Source organism: Ciconia boyciana, chromosome 1, assembly GCF_034638445.1.
Source record: "Ciconia boyciana chromosome 1, ASM3463844v1, whole genome shotgun sequence".
Lineage (NCBI taxonomy): Eukaryota > Metazoa > Chordata > Aves > Ciconiiformes > Ciconiidae > Ciconia > Ciconia boyciana.
Window position 1 is genome coordinate 901,377 of NC_132934.1, and position 19,534 is coordinate 920,910.

The following is a 19,534-nucleotide window of genomic DNA, read 5'->3' on the forward strand; positions in this document are numbered from 1 at the left end:
CCGGGGTCCGCGCACACACGTGTCCGCGCACACCCGGGGGGGGCCATGCATGCATACCAGGGTCCCCGCACACGCGTGTCCGCGCACACCCGGGGGGGGACACCATGCATGCACACCGGGGTCCGCGCACACGCGTGTCCGTGCACACCCGGGGGGACCATGCATGCACACCGGGGTCCGCGCACACCCGGGGGGGGGGCCATGCATGCACACCGGGGTCCCCGCACACGCGTGTCCGTGCACACCCGGGGGGGGGACCATGCATGCACACCGGGGTCCGCGCACACGCGTGTCCGTGCACACCCGGGGGGGACGACCATGCATGCACACCCGGGTCCCCGCACACGCGTGTCCGCGCACACCCGGGGGGGACGACCATGCATGCACACCGGGGTCCCCGCACACGCGTGTCCGCGCACACCCGCGGCCGGCGCAGCCCGGCCCCCCCGGGGAACCCCCGCGCCGCGGCCCCGCCCCCTCCGGGCCCCGCCCCGCCCCTCCCAGCGCGCCCAATGGGGAGCGGCGTCCCGCCCCCCGCGGCGGCGGCAGCGCAGGCGCAGCGGGGGCGGGCCGGGCCGGCCGCGCGAGGGGCCAAGATGGCGGCGGTCGGCGGGGCGCGCGGGCGGGCGGGGAGCGCGGCGGCGGCGGCGGCGGGGCTGTGAGGTGAGCGCGGCGCAGCGGCCGCCGCCCCCGCCATGGCCCGCCTGGCCGACTACTTCGTCCTCGTGGGCTACGACCCCGGCAAGCGCGGTGAGCGGCGGCGCGGGGCGGCGCGGGGCCGGCGGGGGCGCGACCGCTGTCACCCGCCGCGGGGGAGGGGCGCGGGCGGCGCCGCGCGTGGGGCCGCGGGGGGCAGCGGGCCGGGCCGGGCCCACGCGGGGCCGCGCCGGCGGGGGGCGGGAGCGGAGCGGGCCCGGGCCGGGGCGCGGGCCGCGCCCGCGCGACGTGGCGGGCGCCCGGCCGGGCCCGCGGGCGGGACGGCGGCCGGTACCGGGCGGCGGTGGGGGGGGCCCGACCGGGGCGGGGGCGGCCGCCGGCCGCCGGCGTCCTCCAACCGGCCGGGCCCGGCGGGGCCGCCCCGCCCGCCCCGTGAGGCGGCCCGGGGCGCGGGAGCGCGGGCAGGGCCGGGCGGCAGCGGGCAGCGCGCAGGCCGCTTCCCCCGGGCCGGGTCCCCCCGGGAAGCCCCTCGCGGCAGGGCCGGGGAGAAGCGCCGGCGGTGGGCGTGTGCCGCTCCTGCCGCCCCGTCCCCCGGGCTCGCCTGCCTTTGCCCGTTCACCGGCGGCCAGAAACGTCTGCGCGTGGCTCTGCTAAATTGCCGTTTCTGTAATTGCAGGGGCTGCCCGCCTGCCCTCGCCGAGCTGCCGCTGCTCCGGATGTGGCGGCTGGCCGTGGTTTGGGGTGGGGGATTTCTGCCCTCCGCTCGCTGGGGAGCGGCGCGGGGGCAGGCCAAAGCCCCCGCGGACGGGGACGGACGGGGACGTCGTGCCCCGGCCGGTGCCGGGGTGGCTTTGTCTAACCCCGCTGCTTCGGGCGCTCCCGACCCGCAGGTCTGTGTAAGGACCTCGTCCCTCTGTCCTTGGCCCGCGTCTGTCCTTATCTTCAGGTGCTGGTTTGGCTGTCTCGCTCGTGGGGTTTTATTTCCCTGGGGGCTCTTTCCACGACTCTTTCTTCTGCCCTCTTGCACTCAACTGGTTGTGGTGAAAATGAGCTTTGCTGGCATTGTCAATGAGGTTAAGCTCACCTAAAATAAGGACTTTCTTGCAGAACGCACGCCGGGAGCGTCCGTTCCCCAAATTGCGTATTCACGGAAGAAGAGGCTGTTGGCTGGAATTGTTTTAACTGTGCGCTTGGAGCTGGCGAGAGGGAATCCTTTTCCACGCAGCGCCTGTTAAACCGTGGGTTTGATTGTTAGGGGAAGCTGTTGAGGCTGAGAGCTCAGTTAACATTCAGAGCCGCTGCACGGTCGTACGGATACGAGTGTCTGCAGCGCTCGGTGCTGGCACACCGGGGGACCCCAACACCCGCCGCCCGTCCTGTCTCCCCTGTTCCGGAGCTCTGGGGAGCGTGGCGTGCAGCTCTTCGATGGTCCAGTTTTGGGAAGGCGTTTGGGCAGCCCGGATAAGAGTTTTGGTGTTTTCTGCGTAGTGTCTGATCACGTGGCGGGGTGTTTTAGTAGTGTTGTTATTATTGCAGGCATCTTTCCCTGGTGTCCTGTAGCATTGGAGCGGGAAGGAGTTGCTCTCTTCCCCCGGTGCCCTCGGGTCGGACTCTGCCGGGCAGAGCTGCAGGAGGCGGGCTGCCCAGGACTGCGCCGGCCTCTCCGGGAGCGAACGGAGGGCTGGAGCGATGCTTCGCAGTTGTACCGTCTTCGCCTCACCTCTGCGTTCTGTCTCTGGGGCCTCTGAGCATTTCCTTCTGCACCTTCTTGCTCATCTCGGCCTCCCTCACCGAGCTGTGGCTGATATTTGCAGCATAAAACTGGTTGTGGTTTGTAGCGGTTAGCAACTGGTTGGGTATGATGGGGCTTATGGAGCAGCTGAGCGCTTTAGTCTTGTGTTCCTTGTCTCGAGACTCAGAAACCTGAGTTTCTGAAAGGAACGACACATGCCACGCATCCTCCCGGTGTCACTTGAGCCTTATATTCAGGGAAGATGGGCAGCACTCTGAGGTGAAGAGGTTAATTGCAGTGGGAGATTAGGAAGGAAAGAGCTCACAATTAATGAATTGTATTCCTCTGACTTAAATATTCACTGTTTTATTTCAAATCTCATCCGTAGCATACAGGCCACAGGACTGAGCTGAACTCGCTTGTGTTTGGGCTAGTACAGACCGTGGCAAAACATCCAGCCTTGACGTGGAAACCATTAGCAGGTTTTGGTAGTATAAAAAGCCGCCGCCGGCTGTGGCCCTTGTCTGGTGGTGGCTGTCCCAGTAAAAATGCATCTGTGTCTAGCCTGAACCTACCTGACCTCATCCGCTGGCCTCGGGTTTGAGAGGCCCTCGAACCAGAAGGCGTAGTTACGGCGTTAGTAGCTCTGCTCCCAGCAAAGTGCTTTTAGACTGGAGTCCTGCTTTAATTAGCGATGCGGGTGAAAGTTGCAGGCCTTTCCGAAGTTGTATTTCGGCTGAGCAAAGCTGCTTGAGGTCTGCGGGGCCGCCGCTTCCCCGTGATCGTTGATGGAGACCTCGGCACTGCCTCAGGGCTCGAGGGTCGCTCCGCAGCCGAGGGAGTTTGTCCGTGGTAAGAAGGGGCTGTGATCCACTCAGCTTTGCACAGCTCGGGTGAGCTTTTTGCCCCTGGCTGTGGCACGGCAGAGGATTCGGCACCTCTGTCGGTGGCAGTCGACAGAAGACGTGCAGCTGTCTTCCTCGAGCGTGGCAAAGGTACGAGGCGAGGAGGAGCAGTGTCCAGGACACCATGGGGAGCCTCCGCTGCAGAGCCCGAGCCTCCTTGCTGCTGGGATAACGCAGTCGCAGGAGGCCTCGCTGGGGTGAGGTGCCCAGGAGTTGGGGCACCCTCTGCCAGAGGACAACGCTGGCCAGCACCCTCTAAGTGTCTGTTCTGGCCAGGGACAGCTACAGCGAAACCCTTTCCCATCCCAGTTTGCAGGTGCCCGAGTGCTCTCCCGAGCTGTCTGAGGGCGGTTTGAAGTCAGAGGCACGTCTGAGTGATGTGCCAACCCTCGTGAGCACCCCGAGGATCCGTCCGCTAAGGATGCGGAGATTGACTGATGCCAGTTACTTGATTTCTGGGATCGGTATGGCAACACTTACTCCCCGCGTGCTGTCCTGTTCTCACATTCCCCCTCCCTACAGGGAGCTTAGATAACGTTGGGAGGAAGGGCACTCTGCTCTCATCTGCAAGTGACTAATTGCTTTACAGGTTGGGTTAGTCTCGGCAGAGCCGTAGCCTGGGTGGCAGGCTGTTCTGCCGTGGCCCTGCCGTGCCGGCACCTCCCTGCCAGCTGTAAACAAACCAGGGCTGAGCACTGCAGGGGGAAACCCGCACAGCAGCCCCGGCAGTCGGCTGTGCGAGAGCTGGATGGGACCCTTTGCACGGGCAGGGAGGGGCTCTGCTCTGCCCGCAGCCGGACGCCTGCGTGCCGCGGAGACGTGTTTGCCTGTGGCGAGGTGCTGCGGCTGCCGAGGAGTTCGTGTGCCAGTAGGATTAACGGTTGGGCAGGGACGGGTTTGCAGTTGGGGACGGTGAAAGGGGAAGGTCTGCTGGGGTGGTGGGACGTGAGGTAGCTCTGCATCGTCTCCAGAGGTAGAATCACAGGATGGTTTGGGTGGGAAGGCACCTTTACAGGTCATCTGGTCCAACTCCCCACCATGAGCAGGGACATCTTCACCTGGATCAGGTTGCTCAGAGCCCCGTCCAACCTGGCCTTGAATGTTTCCAGGGGTGGGGCATCGACCACCTCTCTGGGCAACCTGGGCCAGGGTTTCACCACCCTCAGCGTAAAACATCTCCTCCTTATATCTAGTCTAAATTTCCCCTCTTTTAGTTTAAAACCATTACCCCTTGTCCTGTTGCAACAGGCCCTACTGAAAAGTCTGTCCCCATCTTCCTTATCGGCCCCCTTTAAGTGCTGAAAGGCCGCAGTAAGGTCTCCCTGGATCCGTCCCTTCTCCAGGCTGAACAACCCCAGCTCTCGCAGCCTGTCCTCATAAGGTGTTGACGTAGCTCAGCACAGTTTTGTGGGAACAAAACCAAAAGTGAGAGAGATGGGCTGGAGTGGGGCAGCAAGAGGGGTTTGGTGGAGCTGGCGTGGGGCTGGCCAGAGGTGCTGGGTGCTGCCACGGTGGAGTCCGGCGTGTCCGCATTGTTTGCTGGGGTTCACGGTCGGCATCGGCTCCTGGTGCAGAGCGTGGCCGTCCTGAAGGGGCCCGGTCCTCGCCGGCACACGCAGGCTTGTGGTGCAGAGTCGCGACGGCTGCTGGAAGCGCTGTCTCTTCTCGCCTCTGCTCGTGTGGAAGGACGAGGAAAAGGACCGTTCACTCTTTCCAGAAACGTGTTGTCTGGCTGTGAAACCAGTGTCTTCGCAGTACAGTGCGAGATCCTCCGGCTGGACGCTGTCACCGTGAGCTGGGCCGGCATCCAGTCGCTTTTCCTCCAGTTTTGCAAGCCACGCTGTGGTGTGCTGAGCCGCTGGGTTGCAGAGGTTGCTTCCAGGGAAGCAGAGCACCGACACGCTGCAGCGAGCCGAGCTGTCTCACCAGGATCTGCGGCTGCCTGACACTGATGTCCGTGTGCCCCGGTCAATTGCGACTGCGGCCGCCGTGCACCGAGCCAGCTCCTGCGTCCGCGTGCTTGTGTTGGGAGAGGGGCTGCACGCTTCCGGGGCTCCGGGTAAACGTATGGAGCTAAATGCGCCCGGCAGTGGGAAATGGGTCTTTTCATATGTGAGTGTTTGTCATATTGTGTCATGATTGCTCACATTATTCTCTGTAAATGGATGTTTTAAAATCTCTTGGCTCTTATCGTTGATGCAGATAAATGACTGCATTGCAAAGCCAGGACTTCTGGCTGCTTTTTGCCTCGGGATCCGAGAGGTTTTTCTCTGTGTATCCCCCGTGGCCCGAGAGTCCAGAACAGCTCAATTTCAAGACATGTTTAGCATGAATGAAGGGCTTATCTTAGAGTTTTCTATGTGGAGCACTGAATGAGGCATCGCCCCTTCCCTGTGGGGATTTAGAAAACAAGCAAACAAAACCAGGGGGGTTTAGAATGCACGCGTTTCTGAATAAGCCATTGGCGATCTGCTGCTGCTGTGGGCGAATTTGCAGCTGTCCAGCCCTCCCCGGCCCGGGCGTTTCTGATCCAAAAATCAGATTGCTGCTGCTTCCCGAGGGCCGGACAGCCCGGGAGGGGTGCCGGTTTTCCGTGTGGGGCGAGGGGTAGGGTGGAGGTGGGCGAGGCTGCTCGGAGGTCAGAGGCCTGGGCTGAGCTGGGGCGGTTGCAGCATTTTCTGTATTTCTTTGCAGTTGCGCGGAACGGGGTGTTGTGCTGTCGTGTTTAGCTCCTCCAGAATGCCTCACTGCTCCTGCAGTCGGGGCTGGGGTTTGGGCACATTAATTCTGCTTTTGAGCTTCTGTGGGAGGTAAGGGGGGATGTTGAGAGGAAACTGCCTCCGTGCTTGGTGCTCTCTCTTTCCGTGAAGTCTTTGATGCAGCTTCTGGCGGCGCAGGCCCCGTGCAGACGGTCGGAGGAACGAGGACGCAGGCGTGATGTGTCCCGCGCTCCTCCGAGGGGCTCGCAGCTCCTCTGCCTCTTGGGCTTTTGCTGCGCAGCTGAAGCCAGTGCTCGGAGAGAGGAGCTAATGCTGGAAGCCGGAGAAGCTGAAGTAAACCTGCTGGGCAGAGGAGAGCTCTCGCAGCTCGTCCTGCTACTGTCCCACCGGTGTTTTGAGTCGATTTTCAGCCTGAGAGTGCCAGGCGCTCTGCTGCTGCAAGATGTCCATGCAGCTCTCGCTGGTGGGAGGCATTTCTAACTGGCAGTAAAAATACGCTTCGCTCTGTTGTGCATGGACCCGGCCAAGTGACTCATTGGTTTGACTCAGACTGGGTTCTTGTAATGCGCACATCTAGCAAAAAAACCCCGTACGTTGAAATGCCTCCAGTGGTTGCTAACAGCAAGCTCTGTTTGCTATATAAATATTTGCAGAGGGGACCTCGGAAGGAGAGGATGTAATCCCTGTACACACCATGTGCAAAGCTGCCTGTCTTCTGTCCGGTTACCTGGCTGCTTGAAACGAGAGAATATTGCAGCGGTCAGCGTGGATGCCTGTCAAAGGGGGTCACCCTCCTCCTGGCGGCCGCCAGCCCCCACGCCACAGCATCCCAGCCGCGCCGGTCGGTCTGGGAACTGCAGCTTCTCTGATCCCAGATGCTCTATTAATACTTGTCTCCTTCTCTTTGAACTTTTGCCCAGGGAGAGAAGCTCTGTGTGCTGCGGATCAAAAAAACTAGGGAGTCAGATGCCTGACAGTGACACGGGATTAGATCTTCCTTCAGCCAGCGCCAGGTCTGATGGATAGGGTGGTGGGTTTAGCCCTGCAGTGCCCTGTCTTCGATAGGTCTCAGCGCTTCCAGTTTCCTTGAGGTACTTTTGTAGATCAGAAGAGATTAATCCTGTGGTCGCCATAAGATTCATGAGACAGCAGGCCCTAAAAGCCGTCGTGTGTGCCGTGTGGACTTTGCTGCTCTTTCTCCACGGCTGTGTAAGTCCACCCCGCTTGCCGGGCCAGCAGCGTGATGCTGGTAGTGCATAGGTGTGAACGCTCCAGCCGTCCCGGCAGCAGAGCCGCAGCCTGTCTGCTGCTGCCGTCACAGGCACACCAGCGCCTGCGTGGGTGCTGCCGGGCGATCGTCTTGCGGCTTCTGAAACCTTCTTGCGCTTGCAGGGTCCGGTGAGCCCATCGCCAGCCTGTGCACAAGCTGCGGCTGCGCCCATGGCGTGCTGGCTGGCATCAGGCCTTGCTCAGGTGCCTGTTTGCCACCGCTGCGGTCTGTGCAGGAACGGCGAGGCCTCTTTTCTCTCCCCGCCACCACTTCTCCCTACCCTGTACCTCTTTCTGTGACTGTTTCCTGCAGCCGCTGGAGCTTGGTTTGGTCGACACGCGCCAGCAGCCTCTCCTGGAGGTGCCAGGGCAGCTGGAGCCCCTGTGGCTGTCTCGTGCGGTCGGCAGCTCCGTTTCCCAAAGGTCACTGAGTGGGATGATGCTTTGAAACGGTCTAAATACGGCACAAGAAGCATCTCGGTGTAAAGCTTTCCACCAGCTCACCTCCGCAAGTTGTAAACCCGCGATGTCACTTAAGATGGAAAATTCTCTCTACCCCATCTTGGGTGAGCCTCCTTTTTCATGGGGGAATAAATGTATTTTATATCAGCGTGGGATGAGTCATTTTGGCCCTGGAGCAATACCCGTGCAGGATAAATTGGCATGAAAGCTTTAACGCTCTGGTCTAGCCGTTTCTCGCCCTTGGTGAGGAGACTCTCCCATGGCCGGCTGGATTTCATTGCCAGAGATTCCTGTTGTTGTGACCGTCGCCACGAGGGTAGCTGGTGTTCACATGGCTGTGTAACACCTGTGTCACGGTTTCGGGAAAGTGGGTGAACGTGAGGAGGAAGCATCAGTCTAAAACATATGTTGTAAGCAGATTCTTTAACTGTTAGTAATATTTTGTTTACTGCAGTGAGAATTTTGCAAATTTCTTTTTTGTTTCTCTCACTTGAGCTCGTATTTATCTCCGTTTGAGCAGGAATCTGAAGACTTTGCAGCAAGTTTCATTTTCCCATTTCTAGTGCTGGGACGCTAGGCTTGAAAAGCAGCTGTGGTTTTATGGATGCTAAAAACACAAACAAAAAAGACTTGGCCCGAGGTAGAAGCGTGCCCTGGAGTTCCCCAGGCCGCCCAGCTGTGCGCCCCGTGGCAGCTCCCACTGCGGCGCCGGGGCCGGAGGAGAAGTTTGCTGCGAAAACCCCTTTGCTTCGGTTACCCCCGGACTCCCTGGGGGGATCAGAGGAGCGGTGGGGCGGTACTGCTGAGCCCAGGGAGCTTTTTCTCCACCTCTCGCCGTGATTGTGGCACGAAGCCTTCCGGGGCCGGGCTGCTTGTCTTTTCCTCTATGTGGCTATAACGCTTTTGACCACTAAATACTCTTGTTATGTCAAACCAGACATTTGAGAGCCTGCAAGCGCCTCGGGGCGGGGATTGTTCTGCTTCTAGGAAGGTATCTCTCCGATATCCAAAGCATGGTCATCCCTTCCAGTTTTGCAGCTGGTAAAAGGGGAGGCACAGAGGGTTTGGTGAAGGTGGCAGCAGTTACTGGTGGGAAGGGGCAGGCGGTGGAGGTCAGGGCACGTGGAAGAGCAGCGGGTGAGGGCTCTTCGTCTCCCAGGAGCAAAGGCCTTTCTCTCGCACCGAGTCAAATCGGTTTTTGTTTATGGTGTGGCTCAAAAGTGCCACGTGTCGGTTTGCAGGGAACAGCCTGCGTATTTGGCAGCTGCTGCTGCCTTGTAACTGAGATTTGGATAGTCTTGCACGTTATTTTTATGTTTCTGAATGCTTTTTGATCAAGACGATGCAGCAGGAAGTTTTTTGGGGAGGAAAAACCAAGTCTCTCTGTCTCTATTTGTTAGACGTGTTTGTGTGTTGTGGGTAGGTGTAGGAAGTGGAGCAGAAAGCTAGTCAGGCTGCTTACCTCTTCTCTGTACGGCATCTTCCTCCCAAACCAGAGGTCTCTGAAATGTGCCCATTGCTCAGATAACCGCGCGTTTCAGTCTGGCGGGGTTGCACCCTTTCCAAAGATGAACTGCTCTGGCATCGAAGACGAGAGAGAAGGACCAGTGTCCTTCTGGAGGTGCGTTCACCCTGCCCCAGACTCGGACAGCTTCTGATCTGGGGCATCACAGCCGTGATGCACCGCTGGGTCTCGGCTCTCCGGATGAGGGGAGCAGCTCCTGCAGACCCCGGGGCGAGTCCGGGTCCCTCTGCCTGCGTGCGCAGCCTCCGCAGCCTTGTGCACACCGGTCCTCTTGGCAAGTCAACTCTGCTCCAAAACTGCGATAACGTTGCTCTTTTAGACTGGGAAAAGACTTCTGCTTTCTCGTTTTGGGGACCTTACCCGAATATTTCTTGCTTTGGTTTTGTTTTTAGATACCTGCAGTCATGCATCTAATGTTTTGAGAACCGAGATGTGTGTCTGTTAATTGAGACCTGGAAAAGCCTGTAGCGCGTTATGTGCAAGCCTGCCTGGTCAGGCCGTTGGGGTGTGCCGGGTACGCGGAGAAACGGCAGGCGTTTGCAAGGGACAGTGCTAGGACCAGGTACCCCTTTGGCTGTGACACCCCGGCAGCTGTTGCAGCATAAACATGCTCGTGTCAGCCCCCGTGGCGTGTGCTGCTCCAGGACGGCTGTGTCCCAGTGCAGTGCGTGAGCACGGTTGCGGTACTTGGTGCTGGTTACCTCCGTCTTCATCTATCGAGGTGTCAGCTGCATCGTTCTAGTGGTGAACTTGGAAACGCACCTTCCCAAGGCGAGCGAGAGGAGCTTGAACCCCAGGCAGATAACGCGGCGCAGAGTGCGCACGTCTCCTCTCCTCCTCCTGCCTGCCCGTGTCTCTGCCTGTCCCGGCTGCCTCCGTCCTGCCGGCCGCCCCACCGGCACGGCTGGGGGTTACCCCGCCGGGCTGCGGGAGCGCAGGGGTGGGAGAGTCGGTCAGCACAGCTGCTGCCGCGTCCGCTGCTGAGCGGAGAGTGGGGATACTGTCCTGCGCTCGCCTTCGAACACAACGTCTCTGTTCAGCGCTGAGCGGGGCGAAGCCGGAGGACAATTGTTTGCTTCAGCTTCTTCTGGAGGAGCGGCTACGGTGGCAGCAGGGGTACCAGCGAGGGGACGCGTCATGAGTTGTATTTAGAAATGAGTGAAACCGCGGTTCTCGTGGATTTGCACATCGTCTGAGATGCACGGGATGAATGTTGCCAGTGAGAAAGCAGTACGTTGGATGGCACTTTGGGCTTGCTCAGCAGCTGGACTGGCACAGCGGGGTTCCTTTGGAAAGGCAGGTGGTTAGAAATGAGGAGAGATAAGCTCCTGGATGAGATAAACATGAACTTAGCAGACCTAGTTAGGAAGGAGGTCAGACAATATGTGTGGCGAAGTGTGGTGTACCAAAGATAGACTGCTCCAGTTTACCTTCCTAATGAGAAGAATGAGACCTGTGCTGATTTATGCAGTAATTATCTGCAGGAGTGACTCCTATGGGTTATCAATGAGGCAAGGAGCTTAAACACTATGCCTAGTGATGTGTTAGGTGTTTACGTGGGTGAGAATACCTGCGGTGACATTAGGAAAGCTTAGGAAAGCAGGTGCTGCCTCACCGCGCAGAGCAGCTCTAATCGACAGACGCACCGGAGGAAGCTTCTGTGCAGGCTCTGGCAGTTAAATCCGTGCTTCATGTGCACCTGCTTGGCCCGTGTTGGAGATTAAACTTGGGCACCTAGTCTTGGGATGATGGTTCCTGTTCGTTAGGTCTATCCGAGATGTTAAATTGGATAAGGAAAACCCGGCCTCGTTCCTTGGGACAGCTGCAGTGTGGATGATGACGTGGTTAAATCAAGATTAGCGAGCTGTACGGGCTGTGATGACGAGGAGTCCGTGGAGTTTGCTCCTGGCTGTGGGCACAGGCGAGGGGTGCTCGTGCTCTTCTCCGTTTGAGGGGTACTTGAATTCTGAAGTGAAATCGTAGACATCGCCCTGGCAGATGCGTGCTGAGCGTGGGTAGCGCAATTGAGCGGCGGGTGCTCGCAGCCCGAGGAGGGGTTGAGGACTGCGTCTCCCCGGACAGGCGCAGTCGCTTCAGCGAGGGACGCTGCTGTCGCTGCGCAGGAGAGAGCGGCAGCAATGGGAGCGCTGGTGCTTTTGTGAGCTGGAAGTTGAAGGATGTAAACAACCAGTTATGCAAAACTGCGCAGGGGAGGGTTGGGTAGTACGGCACCACTGTAGCAGGTTTTGGAATAGATGTTAATTATAGCTTCCCTTAACGAGCTGGGAGAGAACCATATGTTGTTAATGTTTGCAGCTGATACGAAATTGAGAGAAAGGAGTTGCCAGTATCTTAAAGCACAGAAATAATTTGGAGAGCTGCTCAGCTCTTGCCATGATTTGCTCTAGAAGGAAATTAAGTTTTCTGTAATAACAATTGGACACTTTTCCGAGGGAGCAGGGCAGAGCCCCACTCTCCGGCAGGTGAGAGCAGCCTGGTGTGCCCGTGTTTGGGGAGGGGGAACAGGCACAGCGCACGGCTGAGGTTCGGGCTTCTCGAATCCCTGGAGCTCCCTGTGCCGGGACTGTGCCGCCGCTGTCGTGCTCGGCTCAGGGCCCTCGCTTCTGGAAGGGTGCTCGGTTCAGGCGTCTCGTATGCCTGGCGTGATGAGGAGATTAAAATATGTTTAAGCTGGCTAAGCAGTAACTAAGAAGACGTACGCCTGCAAGTATCTGAGCGTGTAAGTGCCATACGGTCCAATGTAGCCCAGTGTTGGGCTGAAATTTGGAGGTTGTGTGTCTGTTCTGCGTCATGCCTGGAGAAAGGTCTCCATACGTGGTTTTGTGCCACTGGCATCTGAGACCTTCCTAGCCACAGAGCTGCCTCTTCGGCCGGAGGAGCTTGGCTAGAGGAGGACTGCTTCAACAGACTTCTTCCATCTCCGGTGCCTGTAATACTGTTATATCAACTTTGCGTTTGTTTTATTACCGAGCAAAATGTCAGTGTATTTGGAGCTGTGAGCCTGGGGGCGAAGGGCATGCAGAGCTGTGCAGCGTGCATCTGGACGCGAGGGGTGTTGGAGCGACTTGGCCTTTGGCTTTTGAGGCTATAGCAATCCAGTTTGTGTGCCAAGCCATTAGCGTTGCATCTGCTGTGCCCGTTTCCAGCCAGGGTCAGCAGACATCAAGCGATGGGTCTAGTCCTGTCTCTGGCGCGCTCCCAGCCTGGCTGCTTTACCCAGGTCCTCTCTCCCCAGCCTCCTCCTCCTCCGGGCACGTGTCTGTGCCGTTCCTGTCTGCCGCGGAAGGGGATCGATTCAGAAAGACTCTCCCAAAATGCTGGTGTTGGGGTGGGTCAGGCGATGCTGGACCGGCTGCGGCAGCTCTGAGTCACTGCGGTTCCCATGGGCGTAGAGCCAGCGGCAGAGGGGTTCAGGGGTGTGGGACTGGCTGGACCAGGAGAGTTAAGATAGCCAGGCGTTGTCTCAGCTGAAAGCCCCGCTGGGCTGCAAGCCCTTGTTGTGCACCCTGGACATCAGTGGACGTCTTAAAGTTGACTTGAGTACAGCCGAGCCAAGGAAGATTTATTTTCTTGAAGTTTCTTGGGAGTGTGTCGGAGAACTGACGTGCGTGTTCTGCCGCCAGTGCTTGTCTGTCAGTGTCGTCTTCTGGATTGTCCTGTGCTTTTGAGGCAGAGGAACACCTTTATTTGTAATTTTATTTATTTAAAAATGGGCTGGGAACAAAAAGCGATTCTGAGGCATCGGGCAGATCTTTCATGTTTTTGTTACTTCAGTTCTAGGATAATCCCTGGCTGTTTTGGTCACTGCCTGCATTTTTAATTTTCCAGTCCGCTCTAGTGCCGCTTTCCTCGACAGCTCAGCCCAATGAGCGCATCTCTGTGGATGGGAAAGCATCAAGTCCTAACTGAGGATTTCCTTGAAAATCTTCCACAAAGCAGAGGCCGTGCTGGACTGGCCTGCGTCTCCACGCTGCGAAGCGTGGCCGGCAGACAAAAGTGCTGCCCTGGTGTCCTGCCCCGGCAGCCGTGCCGGCGGAGGTGCCGTGCCGGCGCGGCTCTGGGCAGCCGGAGGAGGGGGGACAGCGGGACTGCAAACAAACCTTGTGTGTCCTGAAGCCGTGACCTGTCTCTCCTAACCCGACTCCTTCTTTCTAGCGGCCCAACAGCATGTGACTCTTTGTGGGGGATTGCTGCTGCCGGTTCAGTAAATTAAACTTCTTGTTCTTCTCTCTTTGGCTTCAGGCTCTCCACGTTTCTCTCAGCTGTCTTGACTCTGGTCCATGTTTTCACTTAACTTTTTATTTTCTTCTCTGTTTGGACTGGTTTTTGGTTGTGTTTGAAGGCTGCTTTGCTCGTTTCACATAACGATCTGCATCTTTACTGTTTTAACCTTACCATCTTTCTTTTACATCTCTGTTTTGTTTTTTCCTCTGTAAGTCCTAGCAAAGGAGGTCACTTCAACATCGTATTCACGTAGAGGCTGGGAATGTTGATTCTCTTCTTCTGACCTTAAGTTTTCTTGACAACCCTTGTTTTATAGAAGTACCTCTTAAAAATGTTGCATCTCTTGGAAATTCCTCTCCATCGAGGATATCAGGATTTTGTACATTTTTTAAAATGCTGGTGCACGAACTCAAGGTTTCCATATGTTTTGGGCTTGTGTCTCGTCAGAAGGAAGCGTTCAAGGAGCAGCTCCAACTGCTGCTTGAGCTGCTTCGTTCGGAGGACTTCACGCAGGACCGACTCTGATGTGGCGTGGTTCAAACGTGCAGGAGCTTAGTCTCCACCTGCAGTCTCCCGGTTTGACGTGATGTTTGAGGGATAGCAGGGAGCATGAGAAGTAGGTAAGATGTGGATTTTTAAAGCCCCTCTGTTCAGGAGCGCAGCCATGGCGGGGTTTATTGCACTGCCTTCCCCCAGGGCAGCTCGGTGGTGGTGGGTGCTTCCAAGGCACCGTGGTTTACGTCGGTGTGATCCTTTGGCACCAGCTGTGCCAGTTTGCGGTGGCAGGACTGTCTGCAGGTAGGGAACTCTCGTTGCTCTCGGGGGAACTTTCTTCCTTCCGTCACCTCCGTGCATCGCATGGCAGCGGCCATCTCCAGCCTCTGCTGTGCGGGGTCTTTGCTCTGGCGTGGTGGTGGGTGTTTCTGAGGGTGGTGAAGCGTAGCCCCAGGCCTGCGGGTGCTGGCAGCAGGGAAAATCCCTGCTGCTTCTGGCCGGCTGTCCCTGCGGCAGGGCTTTATTTACGGGACTTTCTCAACTAATACCTCTGAGGGAGAAACACGAGGCCAGAATTCAAGGCCATGGAGCAACTAGCCATTTGAAATGGCCATCTTCTGAAGCAGGATTATGGAGACGGATGCTCAAGAGGACATTTAGTATCATTCTTATTAATGACGTTAATGCTGCTTTCTCCCGTTCTCGGCAGAGTACGGAGTGACACTGCTGGGTTTGGGGGTTTTTTACTGGTCTGCTCAGAGTGCGGCCCTGGGATGGGTGCAGAAGAGGGCTGGCCAACAGTGGCTCCTCCAGGGCTTGAAGGAGAGGAAGGCTGCACCAGACCTGTTAGACAACAAATAAAAATAAACCCTAGAGAACTGATTTTTTGGCAAGAATGGACTGAGTGTTGTAAAACATCACTTCAGAGGTATGCGGCTATCATCGGACTCGCTGAGGTGCAGTAAAGGGTCTAATAGTATGGTTCTCCAGATCATATATAATCAATACAGAGGTTAGGCAGACCTCCTCAAGATAGGTGACATAACCCCTACTTCATTGTGGTCTTGGCCTTTTCAGAGAAGGTTTTGCCCGTGAAAAAGTGGCTACTTTCTCGTAAAGGCCCTTCATAAGCATCTATGAATCTGTGGGCATATCTTGGCACTTTCTTCTGGATATGAAAAATCCCAGGTGGCTTCAGGCCAAGGAGAATAAGCATGGTCTGCCATCTGACACACTAGAATGAATAGAGGGCACTGCAAGTACCGTTTTGCTAGAAATTCAGACGCTGCAGGCTTGTTTTTGGGTAAAGTCATGAGACAAGTGTTTCATGGAAGTACAGGGGCTTTGGTCCTCTGAATCATTTGCTTGGAGCAATCTGTTCCCAGCTAAGGATGCAGTAGGAAGTGCCGTGGAAAGCTGAGGCTGTGCAGTCGTCGAGCAGCTGAGAGCGGTGAAGTCCTGCCAAACAGCGAGAGGAGTAATGATCGTACGTCAGGCTGCTGCGGGGTAGGAACGGGTGTGGGGGCAGCGATGCTTTCTGGTATCAGCGCTGCCTGGGCTCCTCCAGCCAGGGTTTTCTGGCTTTCACCATAAAAGCTGCCATTTTCTTTCACAGCTTGTGGGTATATGAAATGTTTGTGAGTCCACATAAAGTGGAAGGTGAGATGTAAACACCCTGGGAATGAAGGTCGAGAAAGCATATGTGACCAAAAGTAAATGCGTTGTTGTTCTCATCTCAGTAGGATGATGTGTGACTGCCTGAAGCGATGTGGGGTTGGGTGTTTTGGCCGAGGAGGTGATTTCAGTTTGGGAGGTGAAGGGCTGTCTGTAGCCGTGACCCAGCGAGAGCACTGGGTGCAGCTCGAGGTGGGTAGATACCCTTGAGGAGTTACTAAAACAAAAAAAAACCCCAAACAACCACACCTCCCGTGAAAACAGTCACAGCTTTCATCCTCGTTTTGCCAGCCCATGGAAAGCAGACACATCCTTGGCGTTAAAGGGTAATTACAGAATTTAACACCATCTGACTTCCAGTTTTAGAGTGGGAGTGCTGCAGACCGGGAGCACTCCCAGTTCAAATGGAGGATTTTCCTGAAAGCATTTCCATGATTTTCCTCCCTGGACAACTTGTATGGTTTGGAGGTGGATAACAGTATTCCCAGTGTTATCTCCCTTCAGTGCCCACTCACCATTTTGTCGATCCCTGAATCCTGCTTCCTTTTCCCAGGCTCTTTGGATGTCCCTGCAGTGCTGAGGCAGCGGCTTGGAGTCATTGGGGTTTAGGAGACACACTTGGGGGACTAGGAAAATTAGCTGTCGTCTGAAGGCCAACACTGCCTGTTCAGAGCTTCATTGCAGAAGATGAGGACGGTTATAAGGAGAAAATGATGATGCTGTGGAAGCGCGTGTTGTGCCTGGGGAACAGAGCTGCTGCACCGGTGTGAGCAGAGAGCTGCCATGCGTGTGCTATGTGCATGAATTCATCTTGGGTATTTTGTCTACAACCATTATTTTCAGCTGTTTGTCCCAGTTCTAGGTCCAATTTTATATATTTCTACTTGTACAACTGGAGAAGATGGATAAACAAACTCCTCTGAGGAAATAGTCCTGATAGTTTAGGGAATATATGCTAGGGGGAGGGTGGTGTCTACCAGCTGGATCCTAAGAAATGCTCGCTTTAGTCAACTTGATGAAGTCCAGCGCACGGCTCTTTCTGTGGGGGATGGATTGGTTCTGGTGCTGTTCTCCAGGCCACCCCATGGGGACCGTCTGTGCGGGGGCACAGCACCTGCCACCCACCAAGAGGGGAATGGAGACCCCAGGAAGGCGACACGTAAAATTAAGGGTTACTCCTAGAATCTCATCAGCCAGGACTACGGCTGTCACCCCTTGTCTTGTACGGGGGACAAGTGTCCCTGCCCCTCCTCTCCCCTCCCTGTTCCCCATAACGGTACGAAAGATGAAAGCGTCAGCGAGGTTCTCAAGTCCCAGTCTCTTTGCCCATCAGAAGCACACACGCGTCGATTAACATCGTGTTTGTTCTTCAGCCTCCTTTTTCCTGGGCGCAATTTCTTTGTGCGACAGCAGTTTTCCATCTGAAACGAGCGTGTTGAGATCAAGCGCTTGGACAAATGCTGATTCTTGCACAGACACCAAAATATTCTCAGGAGATCACAGGTCAATATTCATCTCAAAGTTAGTGAAACCAATCCTGCAGGGCTTGAGGAAGGCTTCATTTATATGTGTATGTGTGTACACAGTGGTTGAATAGCACTGTTCACAAGTAGCTGGGCAGAAATCCCAAATAAAAAAGCCTTTGAACATACACTAGAAAATGGTAAATGGCACATCCAACGTTTTATTAGATGTGATAAGCTGCAGAATTGCTTTAATACCTACAGGTGTCATTTATCCCCCTGGCCAGGGAAGGCGGCTGACAGGGCAGCTCGCCCACGTTGCAGGGCACTGTGCCATGCACCACACGCCGCGCAGCCTTTTCCCTGCAGGAGGGTAACGAGGGACAAATTTAAAAACTTTTAACACTTCTAATCTTCTTTACAGGTTTAAATTGATATTAAAATAGGGTATTTAAATTGCTTTCATTTAACTCGGTCTACCCTAGCGCAGCAGTTCATCTCCAGCACTGCAGACCCTTGCGGCGCTGCTGCCCGGCTTGCAGGGCTGGGGGGTGAGGAGCCGGCTGCGGAGCACGGGCAAGGGGCTGAAGGCTGGTGGGTGGGAGCAGTGCCCGAGGCTGAGGGTAGGAAATACTCCGGGTCTTGTCTCAAAGTGCTTATTGCTGGTGTTTACAATAGCTTAGTGCTTATTGTTTCCCCCTGGCTGTGTGCAAGGGTGGGAGCAGCACAGGGCGGTGACTGCAGGAAAATCTCCTCCGGCATTCAAATTTACAAGTCCCAGGATACTCTGAGAGTGAGTGGTTTCTCCTCCTGCTTTCCAGCGCTCAGCTGTGCTGGGCTTTCACTTTGGGCGGACATTGACTGTTGGACTTCTTTTATTATCGCCCCGTGAAGTTTGACCTGAGGGACGCGGGCAGCGCTGATGCACCTCACGCACCAAGGTGCGGGTTGGGCAGGGTGGGCAGCACCTTGGTGTATGTGGCCAGCGTTGCCCTCTCTTCTCCGCAGCAGTCTTGCCGGGCGGAGGAGCGAGCAGCACACCCGCTCAGCTTACCTGCTGCAGGCGGGTGGATGAGTTGTATGAGAAACACAGCGCTGTGGTGAGAACGAGGACAGGCAACCCAAAAACGGTGGGGAAGGATGGATGGTGAGAAGAGGATAAAGCTGACGGTGTGGGAAGGGAAGAAAGCGTGTCCTGCCCTGCAGGAGAACACAGAGCCAAAGAGGTGGAGGAGGGATGTATCAGCATCGGGTGACCTTGCTGATACGTCCCCAGCTGCAGTGACAGGCCAGGGGACCTGTCCTGCGCGGCCCCGCCAGCAGCGCAGCGTGCAGTCTTGGGCTTAGATGGGGAGGGCAAGGCTGCTGTGGGATTTGCAAATCTTCTGCCAGATGGTGAGACTACCAGGCGTTAAAGTAAATCCCAGGATTTACCAGTGTTTTCCAGCACTGAAGCGTGGCACGGTGCTCGGCAGTTCCACCACCTGAGACGAATGCGCTCCGTGACCATGCTGGCGTGGAGGACGCGTGGGAAGGAGCGTGAGCGTGCTCTGTGCCGCAGCCACCCTGCGCTGGACGTGGTCAGCCCAGCAACGTCCCTGGTCAGGAACCTGAGCCCCAGAGAGGGGGAGTGGGGCTGCGGTTAGCCCCCGCCACGGTCGCAGCCCCCTTCAGCCCCAGCAGAATAACATCACTGAGAACCTCAGAAACAGGTCCTTCACAGACCCAGCTCCTGCTGTTGGGCAGCTGGGAGCTGACAAAGCCCATTTCAGGGCTGGGGCTGGTAAAGTGGAGTTACCAGTGTGGGTTCCTGCTTGGAAACACAGACCCAGTTTGGGGTGAAAGGAGAGGGTGAGCGGACAGAAACTGAGCGTCCTGGCTCACGGGGTTCCCCATCTGGGAATAGCATGACCAGGTCAAAAGGGTTTTTAAGGAGAATGGACTCTAAATCTTCCTCTAATCTCCAAAGGGCTTTTGAGTTGGTGCTGGGGAAGTAACAGCACAGGCAAATCGGTAACGGAAAAGGATGTCGGTGCCTGTGTCAGCAAGGCTCGGAGCCCAGCGGGAGCAGATCTGTAGGTGAATCCGAGGATTCCCTTCCACACTGTGCCAGCTCCAGCTGTGGACCTTTCGGCTGAGCACCATGTAATGACCGGGTTGTGTTTTCCAGGTTAGGTGGATCTGGAGCAGGTACAGGTTGTGCTCCGTTGAACCAGCGTGCAGGCAGTGGTGACGGGAGCTTGGCTTCAGGAGTCTCTCCTCGTCCAAGCCAGTCTAGACCTACCCAGGACTGGTGGTTGCATCAGGTTGGAGATCACCGTTTGGTCTTGATGGAGGGCGGTTTCTAAAGGCAGCGTGCTTTCCCTGGCGCTGCCCGGGACTCTGCG

The 19,534-nt window shown here is 56.5% G+C and overlaps 1 protein-coding gene across 4 annotated transcripts in view; it reads left to right on the forward strand.

Moving 5' to 3' along the window:
* The first annotated feature begins 583 nt into the window (after nucleotides 1–583).
* The window catches only part of SBF1 (SET binding factor 1), an 86,064-nt gene continuing 67,113 nt past the window's right edge, over nucleotides 584–19,534 (forward strand). For all 4 annotated transcript variants that reach the window (XM_072856315.1, XM_072856322.1, XM_072856331.1 and 1 more), the window contains exon 1: nucleotides 584–750. In XM_072856315.1, the coding sequence (XP_072712416.1) occupies nucleotides 696–750 (55 nt within the window). In that variant the 5' untranslated portion in view covers nucleotides 584–695. The remainder of the gene's footprint in view (nucleotides 751–19,534) is intronic.